The 18,447-nt window shown below is 37.2% G+C and overlaps 1 protein-coding gene across 1 annotated transcript; it reads right to left on the reverse strand.

Annotated features, from left to right (window-relative positions):
- Window positions 1-1,740: 1,740 nt before the first annotated feature.
- On the reverse strand, window positions 1,741-3,692 carry LOC114370527 (cytochrome P450 71D8-like). Its single transcript, XM_028327905.1, has 2 exons — window positions 2,706-3,692; window positions 1,741-2,454 (listed from the first exon to the last, which is right to left on the reverse strand). The coding sequence occupies exons 1-2, from the start codon at window positions 3,600-3,602 to the stop codon at window positions 1,846-1,848; spliced, it is 1,506 nt and encodes a 501-aa protein (XP_028183706.1). The 5' UTR covers window positions 3,603-3,692; the 3' UTR covers window positions 1,741-1,845.
- Between the last annotated feature and the right edge of the window lie 14,755 nt (window positions 3,693-18,447).

An 18,447-nucleotide genomic window follows, 5' to 3' on the forward strand; every position in this document is an offset into this window, starting at 1 on the left:
TTCGTGTTTACGACGACTATCCTAAACTGGGCCTGACGTTGCCTTTTTTATTACAACGACGGGTATGGGTGCACCGTCGTAATCATTGTCGGGAAACAACGACAACTGTAGCAAAGACGGCGCCTGGCCCGACGTAGAAATAGCATTTCGACCGATGTAGATCCTTACCATTCTAGCAGTGCATCACCTTAGAACCATATTTTTATCGTCCGTACTGAACATTGGTGCCGTCTGTGGGGGAAAATATCACCACAAAAATTTGAAACACTATCGCTAATCCATCAGTTCGAGTTGGATCGAAAAAAAATTTCGATAAGAATTGGGGAGACGCACAAGCACGAGTCTTCGACCTCCAACACACAACACTTGAAGCAGAAAGGGAAAGAATGAGCACCTCCTACTTGCTCTGTTGTCACAAAATGACCACCATGTCCAAAGAAGCACGTTGAAGTAAAACTTAGGACAAACTATCATGTCCATAGCTAAGAGCCTAAAAGGTTGAATGAGATTATGAGAAGTTACGTTCTAGATTATATGGTCCCAAATATTAATAAATGAAAGATAGTTTATATTAATAAGGAAGCTTGTAAGTAAGTTTTATGTTCGAAACAAAGTTTGAATTTAAAAGTGCATGACCTGCTGTATTCATATGCTAGAAAGTAGGACCACTCAAAGGTTTTTGTTTCCCCATTATTTATCAGTATAAAAAAATTGTTGAAAGTGTATATGTAATTCATGCTTAAATTTAATTTTCATGTTTAATTTAAACTTTAGTAGACAAAAATTAATGGTGATATTTTCAATATTGGAGGACCAATAGTACAATGAAAATTTTAAGTGTCCTATATCTTTTGTAGGCAATAAATAGGTTGTTATGTGTCTAATACTTATTTTTTTAATGAGAACACGATTCCTACTCATTCCATGACCATTGATCAAAGAAGAGTTTAAATAAATTTAATACCTCTTGAAGATATCCTTTATATACAGTAACAATTACCTGATGTCACGGAAGTTCGTACACAAGTGTATACGTCAAGAAAAGGAACTTCCATTTGATCTTTTCTCTTATTTGAGTCGACAAAGAGGACATTACTCATGTGGAGATCCTACCCTTCTTTAAATAGATAGGTAACCTATTACCCAACCATCATGGATATTATGCATATGAATACATATTAGGTTGTACATTCATGATAATTCCCTAAGCCCAAATTGTATCACTCAATTAAACATTGAGCTCAGAGAAAAAAAATATTAGGTTGTATATTCAACCCATATTTGAAATAAACAAAATACACCCATCAGTAGAAGGTCAAACAAAGAAAATTCTAACATCTCAGACCTTAAAATGATTGCTTCACATCTATAGATACTAAGAAGTTCTCTATTCCAAACATGCATTTTCTTTACTAGTTATTGTGTTATTTCATAACTTTACTTAAAGCCTTACTAACTTAAACATATAAATTTGTATGGTCTCATTCTTAGTTAAAGTAATTCATTACAAATATGAAGGGGGAAACTACTTTAAACTAACTCAATCCACCATATAAAAGGGGGAGACTACTTTAAACTAACTCAATCAAACAAATATGAAATCACTCATTTGTAATTAAGAACGATTTAATACATAGACAAAAAAGATTTAACAATACTAGACCATCTTAGCAGCCTAAAGTCATCTTATCAAGAACATGTGTGTAAGAAAAATGTATAATTATATAAATAAAAATCCAATAATAATAATAATAAATACGCTTTTATTTCCTTAACAATTAAATTAAATAGGATTCTTGAAAGTGAGTTTAATAAACATGGATACGTCAATCGTGTACTCAATGATCATAAATTAACATTGGGAATCAAATGCAATTCATTTTTCCTCCCAATAGCCAATCCGAAGTGTTCATCCATATTCATTTCCTCAGGTTTCATCTTGTTTGGGAGTTCCCAGTTGAAGTGATACAGTAGTAGAGCTAGTGGAAGCATAATGCTAGCTAAACCCAATGTCATGCCTGGGCATATTCTTCGTCCTCCCCCAAAAGGGAGATAGTTAAAGTTATTCCCTTTGAAATCGATAGAACTACCCTCGAACCTTTCAGGGACAAACCTATCAGCATCAATCCAATATTGGGAATCCTTACAAATTGCGTATGCATTTACCATGACTTTAGTTTTGGCAGGTATTTCATAGCCATCAATGATGGTTGGTTGAGAGCATTCTCTAGGGAGCAATAAAGGAGTAGGTGGGTGTACCCTGAATGTCTCTTTGATCACCAACTTCAAATAAGTAAGTTGCTCTAGATCACTTTCATGAATTATTTCCTTTTCTCGAAAAGCTTGTCTCAATTCAGCTTGTGCTTTCTCCCTCACTCTTGGATTTCTCATCATTTCTGCCATAGCCCACTCTAGTGTTGATGCTGAAGTATCAGTTCCAGCAGCAAATATGTCCTGGTGAAACAAATAAAATATCTTTATATAAAGTTTGGTAAAATGAAAAGAGAAATTGCATTTATATAACAAAATCGGGCAACTTTTTTAATAGAAAAGGAGATGAGAAGAAAAGGAAGAAAAATGTAAGATAAAGTAATTAGTACAAATGAGAGGATTAAAGAGATTAATGTTATAAAAAGAGATGTTAGTGAGAAAAAACGTACTTCAGAAACAGGAAATATAATAGAAGTTTTGAGGCATTTACTTACCAATATCAAAGCTTTGATGTTGTTAGTCGTCATTTGGATGTCGAGAGTGTCATCTTGTTGGATTCTGAGAAGAAGATCAATAAAATCTTGGTCCTCTAATTCAGCTCCATCTTCTTTTGCAATTTTGTTCTTTTCTTGATGCTCTCTGATGATGTTTTCCAGGACCTTGTCAACCTGCTTGTGCAACTTCTTCAATCTGGTCATCTTTCCAGTTAGGAAATATAAGAATGGAATTGAAGGAAAGACATCAGCAAGGTCGAATCCTCCCCCGGATTCTACGATTTTTCGGATCAAAGACACAACAAACTCATCTTGCTCCTTGTATATGCCACCGAATGCTACCCTGGAAATAGAGGCACATATCAATGAGAAAATTCTACTGGTGAGATTGATAGGCGAACCAGCAGATTCGCGAATGGAGTCGATAAACTTTGCTGCCTCGTCTTCTCTAATGGAAGCAAAAGACTGAACTCTTTTGGTGCTCAGAAGCTCCGTGGCACACATTTTCCTCATTTGTCTCCAGTGATCACCATATGGAGCAAAAGCAATGCCCAATCCCCCGTAGGATATCATTTGACCAAAAACAAGATGGGGTCTCTGGAGAAAAGAAACATCATGTGTTTTCACTATTTCCTTGGCCATCTTTGGGGAGGATGCAACCACTGCTGAAATTTCACCAAGTTGGAGGTGCATGAGGGGTCCATATTTTTTGGCAAGATCTCTCAGAGCATGGTGTGGAAGTGAACCTGCTTCTGCTAGTTGATGCAGGTTCCCTATGATGGGTAGTTTCTTTGGTCCTGGTGGAAGTTTCTGAGAGACACTACTTTTGTAACATTTTGCAAGCCAATGCAATACAAAGAACAAGCCAATAAGCAACAAGTAGCTTTGAGCTTCCATGGCTTTCTAGTTTCGAGCTAGTCTATAGAGTTAATTAGCTCTGGAGTTGGGAGCAACCTAAAGCTCTCAAGTATGTTTGTATTGTTTGCCTAGGGCTTGTTCCTACTTATAGAATCTTGAATCAGCAAGGTCAACAATTTATTCATTTGTTTTTAGAAGATGCATTTTTGGGGCGTTGAATGACTTCTTTTCAATTCTTGATGGCCGTTGAATCATTTATTTTCTTTTAAATTGTTTTAGATTCCATTGTTAATTGCAGTTACAGTTATTTTACATGGAATATATTCACTTCATTAGGATGTCATCGTTACTCCTTTATATTGTGTAATACTATTGTAGATATATAAGTGCCACTTGGGCAACAATAGTTAATGTGGCAGTGAGAACCTTGACCGTTGAAAGCTATAATTGCTGTTGCACATCCACACTAAGTCAAAATAGAAATTGTCGATGCACTCTAATTGCTGTTGGGCACCAAGTCAAAGTATCTAACTGGGCAGTAGTATTTGATTATTTTCTTAACAATTTCTCATTATGTCCTTCAAAGATAAACAATATCTCCTTATTTACCTCCTTTATTTTACTTTATACTGATTTGATCCTTCAAATGCATGTAAAATGCAAGTTATTATGTTTTATGTCCAAAGAATTAACCGTATTAAAATAATTAATAGAATTCGTTCGTGAGGTGATGAGCTCAATAATACCTATTGCAATTACAAACTATAAATTATAGATTTTATACAAGCATCTATGACTCTTTCTTCAAGCTTGCAAGTGTATTGACTGTATATTGAGGATTCTTTTTATTTTAGTTTTTTATCTTTCTGTCAGGGGAGTTTCACTAGGTCCCATGTCAACCCTCTAACATGGCAACTAAAAAATATGAGTTACGTAAGGATAGGTCATTCAAGTCTTTTTTCTAATTGAATCCAGCTAGTATCACTTTCGTACAGTATCCTTCTTATCACGGTAATGCGAAGTGATGAATAAATTAAGAGGTTTTTGTTTTCTTACAAGGGTGATTAAATTGAATGAGTTTATAATAAACTAAATATTATTATTTTAATTTTGTTTTGTGAGTTGTACTTCATATATGCAACTTAACTTTTATCATAAAAAATAGATAAATTGTATTTATTAAATACAGTTTATGTATTTTTTTTTAAAAATAATAATAGGGTTAAATAATTAATTTTTGAAGTGCTTTTTGAATTTTTGTTCCTATATTATTATTTTTTTTCATTTTTAGTGTCTATAAATTTATATTTTTGCAATTTTAATTTGTATATATAATATTTTATAATTATATATATAAGTGCGATTCTGGTCTATTAAACGCAAATACATAAGTATGGGTCGATCCCGGAGATGCGGATGCTCAAACTTGGAGAGGGCCAAGCATGGGTCAGATTCGGTTTCTCTGCAGTGTGGCGATTGGGCTCGACGGTGCTGTTTCGGTAGGTGTTGCTGTTTCTTTCCATGGAGGGGTTTGTGTGGGATATGATGTTGGGTGATTATACATCGGCAAAAGGAGATGATGGAAGTGGGGGAGGTTGGTGGATGAAGGTGTTGTTTGCGGCTGATAGGAGGAGAATAGCGGTGCTCGGTAGTGATGGGTGGCCGCAGGCCAATGCAGGGGTCATTGGAAACGGTGGAGAGGAAGGGAGAGTAAAATTTGGTGGGGAAGGTGTACAATAGTAACAGGTACCGTAGATTAATCTAAGGGTTCTAAAGAGTGGTGCAAAATTGTGATATATTATATAATAATCCACATACTGATTAAAAATAAAAAGAAAAGAGACCGCAGCCTAGGAAAAATTGACCAAATTTTGAATATGATGTTTTTGAAACCTTTTGTAATTAGGAAAGGTGTTGAAATAATTAAATAAAGGAGACTGCTGCCCAATGTCAAAGTGTTTAGTCATGTTCCTTATTGTATTGCTGATTTGATTATTAATGAAATGTCTTAAGTTTATTTCTGTCAAAAACAAAAAGGAAAGGTGTTTTATGAAGTTGCTAAAAAAATATTTGAGATTATGAAAATAACTTAATATTTTATAATTTGATAACTTATTTTTATTTTATGAATTTTTTAATAATTTTTTTATTAATTTCTAAATAAATCAATAACAAACCCAAAGGGTTCGTATGGCATGTGAGGTCTTGGTGCATTCAAATGAGAGAAAACAATTTATTTATTAGTTGAATCAGTGTTAGATTCCCACATTGTGCGAATTTCCTTGTGCCAGCGGCATCTACAAACCGTGAACAGATTTGTCTATGACCGTGGACGAGAAAAAATAAATCTATAACATAAATTATAATGTAAAAAAAAAAATACTGTAACAAATAAATATTTAATGAATTTATTTATCAAAACTCACCTTAATGCTGTTTACCTGATATTTATTTATTTTTAAAAGTTTATCCAATTCACCTTAATACTTATTCCAGTGCTGGAGTTTCTGAAAACCAGTTTATACTCAATCTCAAATCGTATCCTTTTAGTATTGAATAATAGTCCGTTGGGGCTGCTATTCAAAACGTTACGTAACACTGTATAATTAAGTAGATATGTATTCCACCAGCGTGAATTAGACCCTGTATAATCTCTTTGCTAACTTGGGGCTGCTATTCAAAACTTTTGAATTATACTATCAATAATTGGACTATTTTATGAAAAGTATGATACTGTGAGTTATTAAAGATGGAGTTAATACAAAAAAAGGAGCATATTAACTCACAATAAAAAGCTGTAAGCCAGCATCAAGAATGAGCAAGGGTAAAATATACTCCCAATCTAAAGGAAAATACATACACAAAATAGAAGTTGGAGTGAAAATATAAAATCGACAAAATATACTGTAAGAGAATGGTTTTCTGGTTTTCTGGTCCCAATAATTGAAACTTGTATGAATACATATGTTAGATTAATAAAATTATGTGCATCAGACCTTATATGAACACTTGTTTCTCGTCAAATCGTTCTGTCCTTGGTCAAGACCATGGAGCAAAACTGGACCAGTGATCCCTGCCTCCCATGTTTCATAATGCCGACCAACAATCTTCCAGTGAAAAAAGGAAACATAAATCTATGGCTAGCAACATAATGATTAAGCATAGGTACTGAATACTAACTGGTAAATAGAAATATAAAGATGCACAGTTGGACACAAAAGAAACTACATGTCTAACTGCGACTCTGTAAACCTGAAAATTGCCCATTAACAAACACAGGAACAGTATGTCCTGCAGACTGCACATTAACGCTGGGTTTTTGTCCGCCTCGAAGAAAGGATTTGGATGAACTTATGTCAACGCTGCATCATGCCAACCAGAAAATAGTAAGATTAAATGCTGAGAACTGACAAGGTAGGATATCAGAAACTATCGGATAAAGAATTTAAATTTGAAATATGCCAAAAAGTCTTTTTGTAGAAGTAATCATAATTTAAAAAAAAAATACATTCTTACCTTAAAAAAGTCTTAATAGTAAATTTGTAAGAACAAAGGAGAATGTGGATGAAAGTTTGAAAAAAAGAAAGGAAAAAAAAAGAAGAAAAAAAGGCTTCAAGTCCCACATCGCTCAGGATAAACACTTGAGTAGTGTTTCACTCCCTATATATAGAGAACTCCTTTCTTCATTTTTCTTTGCCCCAGTTGAAAAACATTTCCTCAACTTTTCTTTCTCCCTCTTATATTTCAGCTGATGCATTTTCGGCAAACTTCTCCCTCTTTCTTTCTGTCGCTCTAAAAATTTCGGTTGGCTATAAGAATGACTTTTTAAGCCATAATTTCGGTTGGCTATAAGAGTGACTTTTTAAGTCATATTTTCGATTGGCTATAAGAGCGACTTTTTAAGTCATAATTTCAGTTGGCTTTAAGAGTGACTTTTTAAGTCATATTTTCGGTTGGCTATAAGAGCGACTTTTTAAGTCATAATTTCAGTTGGCTATAAGAGTGACTTTTTAAGTCATATTTTCGGTTGGCTATAATAGTGACTTTTCAACTCATACTTTTCGGTTGACTATTAGAGTGACTTTTCAAGTCATATTTTCGGTTGGCTGTTAGAGTGACTTTTCAAGTCATATTTTTGGGTGACTTTAGAGTGATTTTTCAAGTCATACAAGAGGGTGTAATTCTAGAAAAGGTTCCCTCAATGCAGTGGGAATCTTATACAGTGATCTGGGCTGTTTTATCCTGGGGACGTCGTGGTTGATAGTCTGCTTGCACAATTTTTTGGTAGTGCCACGAAACATCTTAAAGAAAGCGACATTGTCCGTGACTCAGCCAGTAATTTTTTTGGTTTGCCATAAACTATTGTTACAACAAAATTACAATTGAAAAGTTTCATTTGTTAAATCTAATCCAAACTGGGCAATACGATAAAAATCGTTGTTTTGGACGATATATGTATATGTAGAAAGTCTTTATTTCTAGTATTTACTATATTAGTATTTGTGGATTTGCTTGTTCTTTTCTTTTTTCTTTCTATAGTGGAGATAGTCACACCTAATGACATATCACGGCCATATTATTAAAAGCTTGGGGTAAGAATGGGTTTCGATTAAAGTCTAAAGAAGCCATATGGGTGTTCTAGAAGATAGTTACCTCTTTTTGTAAAGAGTTTATGGGGTTCCACCTGTGCTTCTGGTAGACCTTGGAGCTTATTTCATTTGTGAGATATTATAGAGGACTCTGAAGCATGCCTTCATGTAATCTGGTGGCTGCTAAATTGTTGTAATATCCCATCTGCGTTATTCAAAAATTAGTAATCATTGTTTTTAATTTCTTTTCTTCTTTCCATATAAAAAAATTATTTTCATCTAAGATCTTAAATAATAATTAGTGAATGACATTTACCTGCAAACAGCTTGATAGGCAGCTGGGAAAGAAATAGCTAAGAAATGGCTGATTGAGATAAGTTTTTTGATGATCCTTTATTAATTCCACTTCTTTACATGTTTATACTATTTCATTCAAATAGAATTCAATTTGTTATCACGGAGTTATCTAGCATCCTGCTCAACAACTAATTAGTGGAATTGCTATAACTGCCTGAGGATAGTGGATCCCTACAACCAGCTTGGTGATTCTTGCTTTGGCACCTCAAACGTATTCCTGAAGGTAATTGGGTTTCTTAATGACTCTCCTTGGCCTTTTAATGTTACTGGTAGCTTCTGGTATAAAGCCTGTGTTGTACCTGCTGTGTTGTTATTGCTGTCAACACCCCCTTCCCCGAAAACAACCTTGTCCTCAAGGTTGTGTCTGGAGTATATCATCCCACAATTCCCATGAAGTATCTTCTGGAGCTAAGCCATCCCATTGGACCAGGACCTTTATGATTGGGGGAGAAACTGAGTTGTCACACTTCCAATCCAAAATGGTTAATGGAGTAACAAGTGAATGATTATTGAAGTTGGCTCGGGAAAGTTCTGCTGGAGAGGGAGGTAATGGTTCCTGATGGAGCTTCAAGAGGGAAATGTGGAAAACCGGATGAATTCGAGAAGAAACCAGCAATTGCAATTTGTACGCTACTGGTTCAATCCGTTCTAGCACCTGGAAAGGCCCGTAAAAGCGTTTGGTCAATTTGGTATAGGTAGGGGCTAACGACGTTTGTCTGTAAGGGCGAAGCCGGACATATACCCAATCGCCTACAGCGAAGGAAACATCATGGTGATGCTTGTCTGCCGTAGTTTTCATGGCTTCCTGTGCTTTGCGTAAACGGTGTTGCAGGGCCACATGAATTTCAGTCCTGGTGGTTAGCAAAGAATCAACAACATCAATAGAGGAGGTGCCCTGTAAGTATTGGACTAGTGTTGGCGGTGGTTTTCCATAAATTGCTTCGAAAGGCGAAACTCCGATGCCGGAATGTATGGTCGTGTTGTAAGTACTGCTCTAAAGTTCGGTTAAGTACTTCCGTTTGACCATTGTTTTGCGGATGGTAGGTGGTACTCATTCGAAGCTTTGTGGCGCTTAAACAGAATAACTCGTGCCAGAAGCCACTGATAAAAATAGGATCTCTATCGGAGACCAAGCTTTGTGGAAATTCGTGGAGCTTACAGACCATGTCGAGGAATAATACGGCAACCTTGTATGCTGTATGGTGGGCAGGAAGAGCACCAAAATGAGCCCCCTTGGAAAATCGGTCTACGACCACTAATATCACCGTGAAACCGTGGGATGATGGCAGTACTATGATGAAATTGAGGGACAAATCTTCCCATATGCGGGAAGGTATGGGAAGAGGTTATAGGAGACTGACAGCCTCTTTGTTTCGTATTTAGTCTGTTGGCACATGGGACATTGCATGACGTACCAGCGGACATCTTCCTGTATATGTGGCCAATCAAAATTCTGTCGTAAACGATGAAGTGTCTTTGATACCCCTGTGTGACCGCCAAGAGGAGATGAATGAAATTCCTCTAAGAGTTAGCCAATAAAAGGTGTTGGGAAGGGAATCCAAATATGGCCTTGTCGGAAAATAAGGTCCTTATGAATGGCGAGGTCAAAGTGAGCATCTAGGTGCAATTTAATGTTATGCAGGAGATCAACATATTGGGGATCCTATAACAAAGTGTGATGGAGTTGATGCAAAAAAAGTGAAATTAGGCATAGTCAATGATAAGCAGGTGGCCTCGGCCGGGAAAAGTCTGGACAACGCATCAGCAACGACATTAGCAGACCCTGGCTTATACTTAATAGTGTAATCATATCCCAGAAGCTTAGACAAATATGTCTGCTGTTCCGAGGTCTGAATAACCTAAGACATGAGATCTTTGAGGCTCTTGTGATCCATGAGGATGGTGAAGGAAGTGCTCAGCAGGTAATGGCGCCATTTCTTAACAGAGGATGTGATTGCATGCAACTCGCTAACATAAGTCGATGCTCTCTGTAACTGAGGACATAGAACCTTGCTATAATAAGCAATTGGGTGGTCTTCCTGAAGTAACACTACACCCTTGGCGTAGCCCGACTTGTCTGTTTCAATTGTAAAAGGTAGCAAAAAGTTGGGAGTTGCCAAAATAGGGGCCTGGGTCATCACTTGTTTAAGATGTTGAAAAGCTTGCTGCGCCTCTGGGGACCAACAGAATTGGTCCTTCCGTAAGAGCGAGGTAAGGGGCAAAGCTATGGCGGCATAACGCTTAATAAATTTGCTATAGAAGCTAGTCAACCCCAAGAAATCGTGCAGAGTTGTGGGGGATGTTGGAATTGGCCAGGCAAGCGTAGCTGCCACTTTGTCAGGGTTTGGGGCCACTCCTTGGGTCGAGATGATATGGCCCAGGTAATTGAGTTGATTTTGAGCGAATAAGCACTTAGATTGACGGAGAAGGAAATTGCGCTCTGATAAAGTAAACAAAACAACCTCTAGACGTGTAACATGAGAGTCCAAATTGGAGCTGTAGATGAGGATGTCATCAAAGAATACCGTGACATATTTCCTCAGAAATGGGCGGAGCGCGTCATTCATGGCAGCCTCGAAAGTAGAAGGAGCATTGCAAAGGCCAAATGGCATCACCTTGAACTTGTAGTGGCCTTGGTGAGTTCGAAATGCCATTTTATGGACGTCAACCTTGGCCATTCGTATTTGGTGAAATCCTTGGTGCAAATCAAGCTTTAAAAACCAGGATGCTTGGCCCAAATCATCAAGCAACTCATCAATGGTAGGCATAGGGAAACGGTCTTTAACAGTGGTGGCATTTAAAGCCCTGTAATCCATACAACAGTGCCATGTTCCATCTTTATTTTTGACCAGGAGTATAATGGACGAGAAAGGACTGTGACTTGGCTGGATTAGGCCGGCTTCAAGCATGGATGCGATTTGCTTCTCAATTTTCGCTTTCTGGAAATAAGGATATCGATAAGGTCTGACGTTGACAGGAGTGGTGTGTAGGAGGAGATGGATATGATGTTGTATGTTGCAAGGTGGGGGTAATTGGCTTGGTTCAGTAAAGATACCAGTATATCGGGTGATGACAGATGTTATCTGAGCAGGGGTATGGACAATATTTGTTGGGGGTGAAGATGGGGAAGGGTGGGCTGGTGTTGTGGTGATATGGAACAGAGCTGAGATGCTCTGGATCTGGGCAAGTCTTTTGTTTTGGTGGGCTGAGGCAGATCAAGGAAGAGGGGGAGCATCGACACTAAAGGTGATCTTGCGGCCCATGTGCACAAAAGTCATGGTCAAAGTTTAATAATTAGTAGTAATTGGGCCCAATAACTTGAGCCACTGCACTCCTAATTCAATATCAGCACCACAAATAGGCAGGAGAAATAAATCAAGGGTAAATGAGTGACCCTGAATCGAAACCAGAACTTGGAGGGACAAGGTATCACAATCAAGGGTATAGCCATTGCCTACCATAACTCGAAGGGCGGTGGTTGGGGCAGAGGGTAGGGTGAGGAATTTTGCTACGCCCGATTGGATGAAATTGTGGGTGCTGTCGTCGTCGACGAGGATGACAACCTGATGGTGCAAAGAGCCCAGAAGACGAAATGTTTGTGGCGTAGGAGTGCCTTCCATGGTGTTCAGACTTATTTGAGGGACCAACGAGGGTTCAGTCAAAGAAGGCCATGGTGAATCAAGAAGGACAGGGTCGAAGGAGAACTCAAGGTCCTCGTTTGCGATGAGAAGGTGTAGGGGGGGCTTACAGTGGTGACTATGAGACCACTTGTCATCGCAGTGGTAGCACAACCCCTATTCACGGCAGACTGCCATCTCCTCCGCTGTGAGTCTCTTGACGGGAAGCTTAGACGAAGGGGTAGAAAAAGGGGTCGAGGGTTTAGGCAACAAGGGTGAATGGTGAGTCGAAAAACTGCGCTGGCCATGATGGCGGTCCAGCATCTTATCTTCCTGGAGTCGTGCGAGATCGATCGCCTGAGGAAGAGAAAGAGGGCGCAGAGCTTGAACTTCCCGGTGAAGTTCCAGAATCAACCCTTGGATGAAGCAGCTCGACAAGATGGAAGGGGCAAGGCCCACAATCCGATTCGCCAATCATTCGGACTCCATAAGGTACTCACTAACAATGCCGATCTATTGGAGTTTGAACAAAGCGCCTTGAGGGTCATCGTAGAAGGAGGGAACAAACCGTGATTCCAGAGCTTGAAGCATGGCCTGCCAGGAAGGGAAAAACCCGTTCCAGGACATCCATTGGTACCATGACAATGCAGGGCCATCCATGTAAAAGGATGCAGCGCAGTGGGACAACACTGCAGTGGGAGGAGGCGTCGGCGCCAATGGGAGAGGGGTGAGGAAACCAACCGGCAAAACCACTCCCTCAGCCACGTTCGTCCTTCGCTTCTAGGACTGACTCTCTACCGAAGAAGAAGCACCATTCACTGTGTTGGCGACTGCACTGTCCAAATCCTGTCCCTTGTCTTCGTCCGTGTTGGAATCGCTGATTCAACGGACGTGAGGGCGGCATTTAGAGAGAGAAACAGAGAGACAGAGAGAGTGAAATCGAACTTGGAAGTGTGAAAATACATATATATTTAAACTTAAAGACATTTTTCAAAAACCATCTTTGTATCCCTGTTTCTTAAGATGGTTTTACAATGAAACCGTCTTAAATAACTTTCGTCTTAAAAGAGCATGATTCAAAAGAAAAAGATGAAGAGAAAAGTGAGGAGAAAGCACAACAAGGGGAGAAGTACTCACAAGTAGAAATTCAACAAGAAAGTATTCTCCAAGTCAATACCCATCTCATCAACTGATTGTCAAGGAAGAAAGGCATGGAAAACATGAGAAAGCCTTAAGTGCCATTCTTTCCTTGATCACTAGCACTTCTTTTGCAATGATATGGAAGGTGCTTCTAGAATACATGACTTTCATGGAGTCTCTAGCTAAGAGGCGAAAATGTAAGGAAGTTGTGTTCTTTGTGACCTTCATGGCACTTTGAAGGCATTTGACTCGTCAAGCTAATGACGTTAAAAAAACGCTTATTGGGAGTCAACCCAGGATTTCTTATCTCTCTTTTAGTTAGTTGTAATTTGATTTTTTTAGGATAGTTGTGTTATTTCTTTTCTTTTTATGATTTTCTGCATTTTAATTTCAGAAATTTAATTCCAGTAGTTTAAATTCAGTCATTGAATAAGAATTGCATGATAATTATGAGGTCACTATTTAAGCTTTTTCTGAAAGGACTCAGAGCTCTACAGTAAATGAATAGATATGGATAGGATAAAATCACCTGAATTGATAAAGAAAAGTCATAAAATCATACCTCCTGGGCAAAGAGGGCATACTAGGTCCCAACAACATTATCACATCCTAATAACTTATCTTTTAATCATCTTATTTTTTTCTTTTTCTTATCTTATTGTTTTTTATCTTTATCTTAATATTTAATTTTCCTATCTTTTACTTTTCTTATCCTATCTTTTTTTATCTTCTATTATCTTTCTTTATCTTTTATTTTAAATTTATTATTTCTTGCTTGTAAATTGGATTTGCATTAATCTAAGTACAAATAAAGTCTCTATGGATTCGACACTCAGACTTTCAAGTACTTCACTACTTGTGACACATTTGGTATACTTGCCAACGAGTTAACAAGTTTTTGGCGCCGTTGTCGGGGACTTTGTTTTTCGTACTTGATTATTTGCATATTCCAATTTTAAAGCAATTAGTTTTCACACTTTATTTTTTATTTTATTTTACTTTCTTTTTATAAAAAAAAATTTTTTTCTTGTGAGTCTATGCTTGCAGGTTAGAACCTCAAAAGAACTTGATCCATGGAAGACATTTGTAAGAGGTGGACTGAGTATCTTGATAGCACACGATCAAGGGTCAATCACCCACAATCGATAAATTGTGATTTTTGTGGAGAAGAGCATTTCAATGACAACTGTCATCTCTACTCCATGAAAAATTCTTGGTGGGGACAAGAGTTATACCCTTACAATCAATATGAAGAAAGTACTCCTAATCTTGAAAGTGTGTTCACGAAATTCACGGCATACCATCCTAGCTCTACTGCCAATCAAAACTCAATGCAAAATCAGGAAATTCAGGTTGGAAAGAGCTACTCCATGGAAAATTATCAATGGGAGCAAGAGTTACAACCCTACAATCAATATGAAGAAGAAAGAACTTCTAATCTGGATAATTTATTGATGCAATTCAAGGAAGTCACTGAATATACTCAACAAGCATTTAAAAGTTTAGAAATTCAAGTTGGTAAGCTAGCAGAAGAAGTGACTAAATTTATGGCCAGAAGAGAAGAAAACTTTATAAAGGTTGAAGCTCAAGAGGAAAGCCCTGTACGAAAGCATGATTCAAAAGAAAAAGATGAAGATAAAAGTGAGGAGAAAGCACAACAATGGGAGAAGTACTCACAAGTAGAAATTCAACAAGAAAGTATTCTCCAAGTCAATACTCATCCTCATCAACTGATTGTCAAGGAAGAAAGACATGGAGAACATGAGAAAGCCTTAAGTGTTATTCTTTCCTTGATCACTAGCACTTCTCTTGCAATGATATGGAATGTGCTTCCAGAATACATGACTTTCATGGAGTCTCTAGCTAGGAGGCAAAAATACAAGGAATATGTGTTCTTTGTGACCTTCATGCCACCTTGAAGGCATTTGACTCGTCAAGCTAATGACGTTAAAAATACGCTTATTGGGAGGAAACCCAGGATTTCTTATCTCCCTTTTAGTTAGTTGCAATCTGATTTTTTTAGGATAGTTGTGTTATTTCTTTTCTTTTTATGCTTCTGTGCATTTAAATTTCAAAAATTTAATTCCAGTAGTTTATCTTCTATTATCTTTTATTTTAAATTTATTATCTATTGCTTGTAAATTGGATTTGCATTAATCTAAGTACAAACAAAGTCTCTGTGGATTCGACACTCGGACTTCTGAGTACTTTACTACTTGTGACACATTTGGTACACTTGCCAATGAGTTAACATTGCTCAGAAGGATTTGATATGGGACGATATTCAGGTATTTTAGTTAAATCTTTAATTTTATTCATTGATAATCAAAATTGTAATTTAGTAACAATAGAATGTAATTTTTTGTTTGTCAGACTGAATTTGATATCCCTGAAGCATCGGATCTGAGGACAAAAAAGAAAATACTTCAGAATATGGGGGAGCAGTGGAGACAATTCAAGTATGATTTGACATCGAAATGGGCATTTGCAGCCGACAAGGAAAGTGTCGACGACACTGTATGCGAAAAGTACAACATTAGCAAGGAAACCCTTCCTGGGAGTTAAGTTTGTGATTTTCATTGTTTTAAACTGTAAATTGAATTATTGTTATACATTGTAATGATTACTTTCAATAATATTTAATTTCTAAAGGATATGCGCAAGAAGGCACAAGCCAACCAGAAACATAACATTGCCCCTCACGTGTTGTCTCGTGAGGGTTATGAATATTCAGAAAACAAGTTGATGGATGAGAAGAGAAAGAAAAAACTAGAGGAAGTTGCTCAATCCGAAAGCACTGACACCGTGATTGATCCTCCATCTCCCATCAGACAACACATGAAATGGAAGATGGCCCGCACAAAGAAAACTGGGCAAATGACGTCTGAGGCAGCAAAGGAAATTGCTGAGAAGATTGTAAGTCACTTTCAATTATTAATTGCAATTATTTATGTTTATTATGTGATTGATTAAACCAATAAATGTGTTCTTTGCAGGAATCGTTGGAGGAGCAGGCGTCATACGGTTTCTTCGTTGCCATTGGGCGACCAGAACACCGTAGTCGTGTAGGTGTTGTTGGAGTTGGTGTCACGATCAAGAAATACTTTGGACTGGCTCCAAGGACCTCCTGTATGTCTTCCTCCATGGCTCCCGAAGACCTGGAGCAGCTGATGCAACAAATTAGGGACCAGTTGGAGGAGTCGATCACTGAAAAAGTGACTCAACGGCTAATGTTATCCTTTCAAGCCACAGTCCATCCAGAGATCCGAGCAATTGAAATTGGAATCAGAAAGTTACATTAAGAACTGGATGCATAATTCAAAACAGGAAGTGTACCTAGGAGCCTACCTGAATGGCTAAGTTAAACTGAACAAATGAGTTTAAATAATGTATAATAGTATAATAACCTATATTGGTCTCCACTGCAGTGCACATTGACAAATGGTCGTCATTTTGCCTAAGGAAAATGTTGTCATCTGGTTTTGTTCATTGCATACTAGGCCAGACAACTACCTCAAAGGAATAATTAACAGGTCAGTATTTTTTTTCAATACATTTGCATTAGTATTAGTCGGAAACATCAATATTTTAATTGTATAATAAGCATCCATGTTTGTATTCAACAGTGCTTTGAAGGACTTGACGATACTCCACAAAGTAAATCCAAGGCTGGTGCTAGGTGGATTGTTGTTAAAGTAAGTCATTTAAACAATGCTTCTACTTATATTTTAGTACTGTGTAGACTAATTTGTACTTAACGTTGAATATCTAAATTTCATAATGTTTTTAGTGTAATAGACAAAAAGGAAGCACCGAGTGTGGGTATTACGTCATGCACTGGATGTCAACTATAATCTAAGGAAGTTTCAAGAATAATTGGGAAACGGTAATTGTTTAATTCTAACAAATTTCATTTTCTTAAATTATGTTTTATTATATCATGCAGTATTTCAATGATGTCAGACCATTGGAACCTGAGAGATTGAAGGCGCTTTGCATCCAGTGGGCAAAGTATTATTTGAAAGTTAGAAATGAAACTTAGGATGTTTAGACAATTTCGTAATTGTAGTTTACTTGCTTTACATTTTTTAAAATTCATGTCTCCTAAACATTAATTATTCTTTTAATTCATAGTTATTAATAAATTTCTCATGGAATTTTTCTGGTAAAAACTGTTTCAAAATAGAATGAAAATTATATATGTTGTGTTGTGTGATCTAATTTAAAATTTGCAGCTTAATTTTTGGGTTTATTGAAAAAGCAGACAGTATATTAAAAAAATTCCTAAAAGCAACATCGGTTTTAAAAAAAATGATGTTAACATCCACTAACAACATCAGTTTTTTAAAAAACCGATGTTAACCTACACTAACAACACTGGTTTATTAAAAAACCGATGTTAACTACCAACGTTAACATCAGTTTTAGTTAACATCGGTATTTTAAAAAACCGATGTTGACGAATACTAACAACATCGGTTATTTAAAAAACCGATGTTGTAATTTTACGTTAACATCAGTTTTCAACAAAACCGATGTTAACGATAATACTTTCATCATCGGTTAATAACTGATGTTGAAAGTCCTAAATAACCAATGTTAAAAGCTTATTTTCTAGTAGTGTGAACACGTGTACTCAATGGATTTCCCCATCATATCAGCCTCATAAATGCCCTCAATTCAAAGGACACAACTAGATTCTAACTTCACTCTCAACTAGAATGAGATGTAGATATAGGGGAGATCTAGAGATTCTTCCTCCACTCATCGCAACTGAGACAGAGCTCGTGCCATAACCTCAGAACCATATTTCCATTGTCGGTATTGAACATTGGTGCCATTTGTGGGGGAAAATATCACAACAAAAATTTGAAATACTATCACTGATCCATCGGTTCGAGTTGGATCCGAAAAACTTTCCGATAAGAATTGGGGAGACGCACAAGCACGAGTCCTCAACCGCCAACACCCAACACTTGAAGCAGAAAGGGAAAGAATCAGCATCTCCTACTTGCACTGTTGTCACAAAATGACCACCACGTCCAAACGAGCATGTTGAAGTAAAAATTAGGACAAACTATCATGTCCATAGCTAAGAGCCTAAGAGGTTGAATGAGATGATGAGAAGTTACGTTCTAGATTATATGGTCCCAAATATTAAAAAATGGAAGATAGTTAATA

This window comes from Glycine soja, chromosome 10 (genome assembly GCF_004193775.1).
Source record: "Glycine soja cultivar W05 chromosome 10, ASM419377v2, whole genome shotgun sequence".
NCBI classification, from domain to species: Eukaryota; Viridiplantae; Streptophyta; class Magnoliopsida; order Fabales; family Fabaceae; genus Glycine; species Glycine soja.

Bases quoted from the DNA above. Each gene is read 5' to 3' on its own strand.
- LOC114370527 (XM_028327905.1), bottom strand. From the start codon at position 3,602: ATGGAAGCTCAAAGCTACTTGTTGCTTATTGGCTTGTTCTTTGTATTG. The intron at 2,455-2,705 runs GTAAGTAAATGC...TTGTTTCACCAG, and splicing joins ACATCAAAGCTTTGATATTG to GACATATTTGCTGCTGGAAC.